General features: G+C 43.1%; 1 protein-coding gene across 1 annotated transcript; it reads right to left on the bottom strand.

The window, feature by feature from the left end:
* Window positions 1-1,444: 1,444 nt before the first annotated feature.
* On the bottom strand, window positions 1,445-6,483 carry MELLADRAFT_50684 (zinc metalloprotease; the record flags this gene model as incomplete). Its single annotated transcript, XM_007417143.1, has 20 exons — window positions 1,445-1,972; window positions 2,047-2,124; window positions 2,193-2,279; window positions 2,367-2,602; window positions 2,670-2,799; window positions 2,864-2,961; window positions 3,037-3,263; window positions 3,324-3,636; window positions 3,718-4,058; window positions 4,126-4,471; window positions 4,558-4,581; window positions 4,652-4,736; window positions 4,813-5,099; window positions 5,163-5,254; window positions 5,327-5,462; window positions 5,539-5,553; window positions 5,629-5,765; window positions 5,826-5,898; window positions 5,965-5,991; window positions 6,064-6,483. 20 exons carry the CDS (start codon window positions 6,443-6,445, stop codon window positions 1,724-1,726), a joined length of 3,363 nt encoding a protein of 1,120 aa, XP_007417205.1.
* Between the last annotated feature and the right edge of the window lie 2,318 nt (window positions 6,484-8,801).

The following is an 8,801-nucleotide window of genomic DNA, read 5'->3' as shown; positions in this document are numbered from 1 at the left end:
CCTGTGGAGCAGACACCACGAGGTTTATCTAATTATTATCCAGCCACAAAAAAAAGCAATCAAATCCGATGGGGGGGGGCGAATACCAACTTTTTTTTTTTGTCCGCCCAGTTAACGGTACCAGACATACTTTGAGTACCCTAAATGCATAATCTATTAATTTCTAATGTATTTATAAAAGCTAAAAGCTATACCAAACGGGGCCTAAGTCGCGAGAATAGCTAAGTATTTAACTTACCGATCTCAAAATTTGCACAATGGTCAAATTTCAACCGATCGTTAGTTAGCTTTTCGACAAAAAATCGGTAGGCTGGGACAAAGTTATCCCAGCCTACCGACGCGGTAGCTAACTCCGTGCCCTCAAATTTTGAAAACACAACACCCACCACACTACACTTCCACACATCAAGTCACTCACCAACCCTACACGACTTCACCAATGTACCTCGATCCCGACTTGAAGCTTTGCTACCTCTTTGTCCACGACTCCCACTTCAAGTTTCACCTCAGTTTCATTTTTCTTTTTGCATCGATCTCAATCAATTAGTTGCATGTTATCTTAGATGATAATAGAGTTGTTCAAAAAAACATGCTCATGATGGAATTGATTGAGTAATGGATGTGTGGGATCGAAATTAGAAGATGGTAATTGATCAAAAGGGAAAGATCGAGCCCACATTGATGGATGATATACAAACACAGGAGCACTTGTAAAGAATAAATATGTGATGAAAAGTTATAAAAGGGGCCTCTGATGAAAACAAAACAGTCGATCAGATGCGAAGTCAAACATTTTTGAGAACACAGACAATCAGAAAGGACCAATTGGGTTGGCTTCAAAAGTGAGGACAGCTTAGCTCCAAGCTAGAGCTGACGACTGTAGGCCCAGTCTTTAACTTGGAGTTTAGCTTTCTTTAACTTGGAGTTAAAGACAGCCACTGTGGAATTTTGTGTCAGATTACTTAGCTCCGGCTAAAGATCTTTAACCTAAAGTTAACTAACTCCAGATTTAACGCAAACGGTTGCGGATGCTCTAAGGGCCGAGGTTTTGAAAGTCAAAGGCCAACGGTGTGACGATTGGATTTTTGTGAGGGCTGCTTGGTTGGCTGAAGGTGGGGGATCACCGTCGATCACTTGATCCAGACGGCTGCAGATTTCGGATTGTGTTTTCCCGAATGCCAGAAGGGTTCTGGCGTTCTGGAAAAAACCTTCTGGAAATTCCCAGAACATATTTGTATACCCTAATTGGCTCACAAAGCCAACTATGTAGTTGAACTTCACTCCAAGCCGACATATTCACACAATGCAAGCAACTCATTCCAAAATGGTATTTGAGCAAAATCATATGTGAATTGATATACAATCCACCAATTCTTTCGAAATTGATGACTCATATATAGATCTTACTCAGCAACATCGTGTAGTGTAGCCTCAATGATCATATGGTATTCAAACATGTTGATAGTCTTTCAAAATCTCAAACAAGTTGCAACTCTATATACATGATGACTTATTCTATCGCCCTAGGACATGTTGACCAACAAGAATTCTATCAATAGTAGTAAGACAGAGGGGGTCTTTCTATTTGACCCACCTTCGTACCTTTCAGACGACCCAAGGGTTTATTTATATATATACAGAGGAAATCACTCATGACGCCGCTCATAGCACATCATCAATTCCATATCACATGTCAAGGCGTGTCGACAAGTGGATGAGTGTATCAGACGGGGGCCGGTGAACTAGAAGCATCTTCTTCATCAGTGACAGACATGCTATCCATCCCACTATCTTCTTCAGCTGTAACGTTCAATTCCCTTTGTTCAACTTGATAACCCGCCGCTTTAAGACTAGATGCAGTACTCTCTGCCTTGCTCGGCGAACTAGCCACCACGGCCACCGAGCTACGTGCATCAAAGATCGGTAAGAAATACTTCTCGATCGACTTGAGCACTTGATCGGTGGTGATGTCCTATTATCAACATACACGTAAGCCGTTTGGTAACCGAAATAGAGGTAAGGCTGAAATCAAAATAAACTCCTGACCTTGGTTTTGTTCAAGAGTTGTCTCGATGCATCTTTCTGGACTCCCTTGAGTGCCATGTTGACAAAGCTCAAGTACGCCTACAGATTCATGCTTGAAATCAGGAACCAATATATTCACAGATGTGATAGAAACACGTTCAGCTTACCGCACTTCCCACAGTCGATTCTTGTGCTGCGGTAGCATATGCCAGACTGCTCTTAGCCGACTCTAGTGTCAAGTCGTCAAATTTGAGCTATGAAAGCAGACCAAGCATAAAGAAGAGAAAACCTCGTTAGTAACCTTCAAATAACGAAGAAGGAATCTTCAGAGGTAGAATCACCTTTTTACTGATCAAATCTCTCATGACTCTTCCAGCTTCCTCAAAAGCTTTCCAGCTATCCGGACTTCGGTAGATCTTGATAGAAACGTGTCCAGATTCAGGGTTTGCGCGCATGGAAGCGCTATAAGCAAGCCCTGTTCCTCTGATAGCTTTCCAGAGGTAACTTTCCAACGCGTTGAGTACACTGACAGCTACTGTCAAAGCCGGTCGATCCGGATGATTGTAACCCTGAGGCCCTGAAGTGTCCAATGATCGATATCAGTACACTTGTGAAAAGCAAAGACGCATCTCATGTTGATGTACCTTTGGCGACATGATAAGCAAAGCTGGACTCGATCGAGGGCATGCTTATCACAATTGCTTTACCAGATGGTTTAAGACCATCAGCACTGAGCGCATCGCTACCGTACAGCGGTGTTTTCAATGTTGATGCCTATGTGGTGTTCAAAGACAGTTAGAATGGAAATGAAGTGAAGTCGACAGGAGGTAGCTCATACCGGAATCTTCTGGAAATGCTCCGACCAGCTTTTCTTGGGATCCTTGAGACTTTTCATGTCTCCCGCAACGCTAAGACGCATAGTGGAAGGTTGCAGCACTTTTCAAAATCAGCGAAACATAGTACGATCTTCAGTTCCTTCGTGTCGTAATGAGAGTAATGAAGATAGCTTACAATGGGTGCGTAATTTCTCTAGATGCTCAATGACTTGTTGAGGGTGTGATTTAAGCTCTTCCATGATTGAAGGTAGCCATACATCTTGTTTGAACAGATTAGTCGACATGGCCGGTGCTAAGTCGGGCGAATAGATCATCTCCTCATACAATGCAGCAGAGACACTGTCTCCATCTCTTTTCATCGATGGAATATTTTGTAAAGCCTTGGCGACGGTGATTCGAAGACTGAGGCAGAGTAACCCTACATCAGTAATCGTTCTTTCTCTATTGAATAGGCATACTCACCGGTCAGTGTCAAATTTGCTTCCCCAAAGGAGATCCTTAAGCCAACCAATCATCGTTGAGTATTTGGTTTTCTCAATCTTGAAATAAATTTCTAGAGTCTGACTAATGGAAGGCCCCATCCGTACGTCATACTCAATGGTTTCCATATCGAGCTCCTTGACAACTTGATCAAATGGAAGCAAGGTGCCATCGGATCTCTTGACTGGTAAGGAGAAAAACGAAGCAAGATAGACGTAGAGATACTTGAAGAGCTCAGCTGGCAAGTCGGTAGGGGAGAAGTGGATGGACAGTGTGAGGAAGTTGGACTCGACATCTATTATGTATCACATGGAGCATATTGTAGATAGAAGATCAGTCTTCAAGAGCCTGGTCAACAAAAAGAATGAATACTGACGGTCAAATTGAATGAAGTAAGGTAATTTCGTCGAATCTTTTTCATCTATGACGGTCTGCAGATCACCTTTCAAGGATCCATCGGCCCGAGCAGACTCTACATCAATCCATTTGATACTTTCGACCTTAGGAATCGGATAGTCAGATAAGATGTGGTCAGGGTAAGGAGTATCGTTGACTTTCTGAGCCGCTTCTAGCTTTTCTTGCAACTGTTTAAGACCCTCAGGACCATACTTCTTCTTGGTAGCTTCCAAGCGGGCCTTTGTATCAGCTGCTAACTGGTCGGCAAGCTTTCCCGAAGGTTTTCCGATTACAGTGACACTAGGGCTCTCTACAAGCCATCTTTGTATAACACGTAGGAAAATAGATCAGCTCGATTTGGATGAAGTGTAGGTCCGGAATCACAAACTTTTTGAATACAGCAGACCACTGCTCCTTAGACCAACCAGCCAGCGTCTTGTAACGTTGAAGCTCTGTAGATAGACCGGCCACGAGTTGTTCGCCCGACCCATACAAGAAGTTGGAGATGATAGTTGTCGCAAGTGTATCATGCGCATCCACTTCGAATTGATTGGCAACCTTGAGAGCACCGCGCTCAATGGTCATCTGCATACGTTGCATATCGAGGTTATCAGCTTCATGAGCAAGCGCATCGTTGAACTTTTTGCCAATGTCCGATAAATGTTCAGCAGGAACACTCGAAATGTACGCCGACGTCACAGTCTTTTCTGCATCGGTTGGCTGAAAAGTGATATCTGAGGACGGACAAGGATAGCGGAAAGATGTCAGCATGCCAGCTAGGTGAGAATATCGGCCTGAGAAAAGCATGATTTAAGCCTACCAGTGCAGAGCGGGTCCTCAATCTCTACCAAAAGACGAAAGGAAAATCAGCCACGTTGTATACGACCTTGGTATCAGGGTTTTAGAGGCCTGACCAATGAACTTTTTCGCCAAGGGTGAAATGGCCGTATCGGTGAGATAAGTCCCCAACAGATCTAGAGCGTCTTGTAGCAAGTAGTCCTGAAAGATAAGAGTAATCAGTGAGTTATGCAAGCTCGAAAGATGATAAAAGAAATCTTTAAATGCAGGCATTTACATTTGTGTTTGGTCCCACCCAGCTGATCTGTACTTCTCCCATACTCTCATCTTTCTCGGGGAATGGTACCTCCACTACCTTGTTTTTCGTCAAAACTGCCCCACCCTTACTAGCAGTCTCCAAAAATGGCCGCTTCCATCCCTCAGGAACTTTGTTTTGTCCATGCTTGATTAGAGATGGCTCCACCTCGGTTTGTAGGACATTCAAAAGCATTGTAGGGTCGACTTTCCCACTGACAATCAGTTGGATATTGTGTGGACGATAATAGTCGCTGTGATATTTTCGGACTGAGGATCACAAACGACGTCAACAAGCCATCCTATAAATCTGATGATTGAGAGGTAATTCACTTTGGTCAACTGTCAGTACTCGCAATGCGGCCATTTCACCGCCGGTCTCGCTCCGATAAGCACTTGTAGGTGGGTAAATCTCCCTTTGAGATCTGATATGTCGGATGAAGATACGCAAACATCAGCAAGATGCCCAGTCCATAAAATGTCAAGCAATGACGTACCGCAGACTCATCAAATCGGCGCTGCTATTCTCACGTCCTTGCATCTCAGAGTAAACCACTCCGGCATCTTCGCCCTTTCCGTTAATATGGTACACTTCGGTTGTGAATCCTGCGGAAGTGATGGTCGCATATAGAACTAGGGCGAAGAGGGTGCTGAGTAACGAATCGTCGATAGTAGTAAGCGGGGTCTGAGGAAAACCTGCAAAACTCACTGTGGTCAAGGTAGACTGTTGGATAAAAAATGAATCATTTCCTGATTCAGTTTGCCATTGTTTATTGCTAGACAGTATGAAACTGCATACTAGGTAACAATCTCAAGAAACCCTCTGATCCAGCAGTCGTAACCGTATAGGCTGTGTGAGTAGTGTCAGTCCATGCGTTTGTTCCCGCAGCAAAAGACCTGTTGGCTAGACTGTCAAGAATTCCTTTGTAGGGATACCTATGAGAAGCCAGAAGTCAGTGGTAATTTGTGGACAATTTAGCTGAATTGTTCACCCACTTTTCTGATCCCAGGAAGACGAGATGCTCAAGGGTGTGGGGAACCCCGGAATCATTGAAAATCTCCGTAGCAACTAGATATGCCAGTCCCTTGCTTTAGTCACGGAACGCAGGCACTGGATGTCAACATGAAAACATACCGGTGAAATACCCATTGACAAGTGGACCTGTCATTTTTAGGAAGGATCGTGGTCATATTTAGCCGGTGCCTATGAGGGACGATAGATGCTGTAACATACCATCGACGTCAGCCCAGACGACGCTCAATCCAGTTTCACGACTTTTCCATTTGGCGACCTTGATAGGAGCGGATTCCAAGTGAAATGGGTCAATGATTCTGTCGAAATTTCCAACGGATTCGGGTATTTTGACATCCTGTTCTTTCTTTGAGACTGAAGTTGTAGACATTTGAGAAGTGAATGCAAATTGAGCTTTGGAATGAATCGTAGCTGGTTTAAATAGTCGAGTCGACCGATTACCGCTAGAGTTGAGATGTGAGAAATAGGAGTGAGAAGGTGTTCTTTGATGGCTCTTGTATCCGATCGATGAACAGCTCAAAAGTCGATGAGGAGGTAAAGTAGACTTGAGCTGAAGTTTTGATAAATGTTTATTGATGAACATAAAATGAGTTGATCGATCAGGGACCAATCTATTTCAATCAGTAACCACAATGACTTCTTGAATTTTGCTTCACCCCGTCCCCACGCTTCAAATCTTCACCCGCACAATACAATACATAGCAAGCTGTGTACCCAAGCTGTGTACCAAGAGTGACATCTATGCAATTTCAGACTCAGCATCAACCGTGAAACAAAAATGCTGAACTGCTCCATACAACCCCACCCATTACCACCAAAAACGAACGAATCATGGTTTCTCAATCAACTTCAGTTTATTAAGATCTATCAAAATGCTCAAAGACCAGGTACCAAGAAACCCATGTGGAAATTTTGAAGTAAGCATCTTGCATGCAATTTATGGTCTCAACCGCAACAAATCAAAGGAGCCAAGAGTGAGGTACGATGGATCTCGTAAGAAAAAGCGACAGACGGAGAGAGACATTTCTTAAAATCAAATTGACTGAACAAAATGTAAGATCACATGGCATTCTCAGCCTTCCACATTCTTCCACATTTTATTTATGTAGTATAAAGCTATTCTCCCAAAAAGAGGATCTGTAGATATGCATTTTTATCAAGACTTGGTAGGTAAAGTGAGATGGAGGTGTAAGTCTTGAAAGCAATTTTCTGGAACTGCGAAAAAATTGTGACAATTAGTACATCTAGATCTACAAAATGTGCTTATGGTTGTCGCAAAACCTGAACAGCCCGGTGCCTCCATCAAGAAATTTGACGGTCAAAAGAGGAGGTAGCTTTCTCTTCAGAAAGATATCAAAGCAATGCAAGTGATCCAATATGTATCAGCTCTTCTCAAAAAACAATACACCACCATCTTGTCCCCAACACCAAGAATGTGAGACTAACGTAAATTTATCAGAGTCCTTGGAAGGAGACAATCCCTACATAAATCCTAGATTTCTCAAGACAGAGGTCAGTGATATGGATTTTGTGCTTGCTGGATTAAACATACTTCCTAGCAACACTACTGCCTCCCAGACAACAGATCAAAGAGCCACTTTTTCATGCCTGCGGAAAAAGATACAAACCCCTGTGCCAGACATACTACAGGATGGGTGCCAGTGTTCTCCCAAGCTTGGGGGATATTTTCTGGTAAACAAGTTGGGCAATGGCACCTGCATGTAACAAATGTTTTGCACAGACAAGTATTTCAGAGCTCTTCAACAATCTAGCACCCTAACCATTTGTTTAAGTGTTACTGTGAATCTGACTGAGCAATTCTCTTTTTTAACCTTGAGGCAGTTGCAGTCATTGTTTTAGGATCCCACTATTTCGAGCCCCCTTAGGAGAACCCCGGCGCCCCTCGGGTTTTGACTATTACCCGCGTGGGCCGACAAAACTTGAAGGTTAGCAGCCAGATTTTCGCATAGTCGGACCTTTAGGGCTGCTTGCGAGGGCGCATTCACACCACTCTCCCCCGTATGACTTGTTCTGCGCCCTTGGGAGCCCTTGGGTCGTCAAATAGAGCAACAAAGAATCCAGTCACATCCAATCTCCAGCTATCATTGAGCACCATCGTCCATCAATTCATCAATTCTCTCGATCAAGTCTATCCATCATCAATTCAATCCAATCTTTGAATCTTCATCATCACAACAAAAAACCACATTATGTAGACCTAGCATCAATCAATCCATTTCATCTATCTTATCTCAACATCCATCTTCAACCGATACATCATCATATTATCTTAATAATAGTGGAACAGATTCAAAAATTTAAGAGCAACTTGATGTGAATAGAAGAACAGGTCGTCATGAAACTTTAGCTATTCGCATTGGAGTGATAGACACCCGAACCAGCCCTACGACTACACGGACATCAAGTAAAGTTGATATACGATTTCAGCAGCCTCTCATGTAGATGTAGCCACTTTCCCGGTGACTTATTAACTTATGGTATGCAGTATGATGATCCTTATAAAACAAACCTCTGGTATGACCTTCTTGTGTTATATCGGTCTGGTTTTAACCACAGCGCTTGGCTCGTTGCTTATGCTTGGTTGTGGATTATCAACCTACGCCCACAAATGGGTTTGTTTTTTAGGGACTTTGTTGAATTTACTGCTTGGTACAAGTATTTGGTTTTGCTTTCAATTCATTTGATTTTGGATATCACAAACCATTGTAGTTATTGGTATTTCTAACCTTCTACCTCAACTGTGATGTTTTATCTTGAATATGTTTACCTGTTCTTTGAATGAAACCAATATCGACTTGGCTGAACCTCAATGAGCTGTAGCGGACGTTCGGTTGACTTATAAAATAAGGCGAAATAAACTTAAAGTCGCGCCCCTCAGAGGAGCCCCTTTCTTTCGAAAAGGGGCTACAAATCTATGA

The sequence above is a fragment of the Melampsora larici-populina genome (genome assembly GCF_000204055.1).
Source record: "Melampsora larici-populina 98AG31 unplaced genomic scaffold MELLAscaffold_69, whole genome shotgun sequence".
Taxonomy (NCBI): domain Eukaryota; kingdom Fungi; phylum Basidiomycota; class Pucciniomycetes; order Pucciniales; family Melampsoraceae; genus Melampsora; species Melampsora laricis-populina.
The sequence above is the reverse complement of the archived record's forward strand: the minus strand, read 5'-3'. Positions and strand labels throughout refer to the sequence as shown.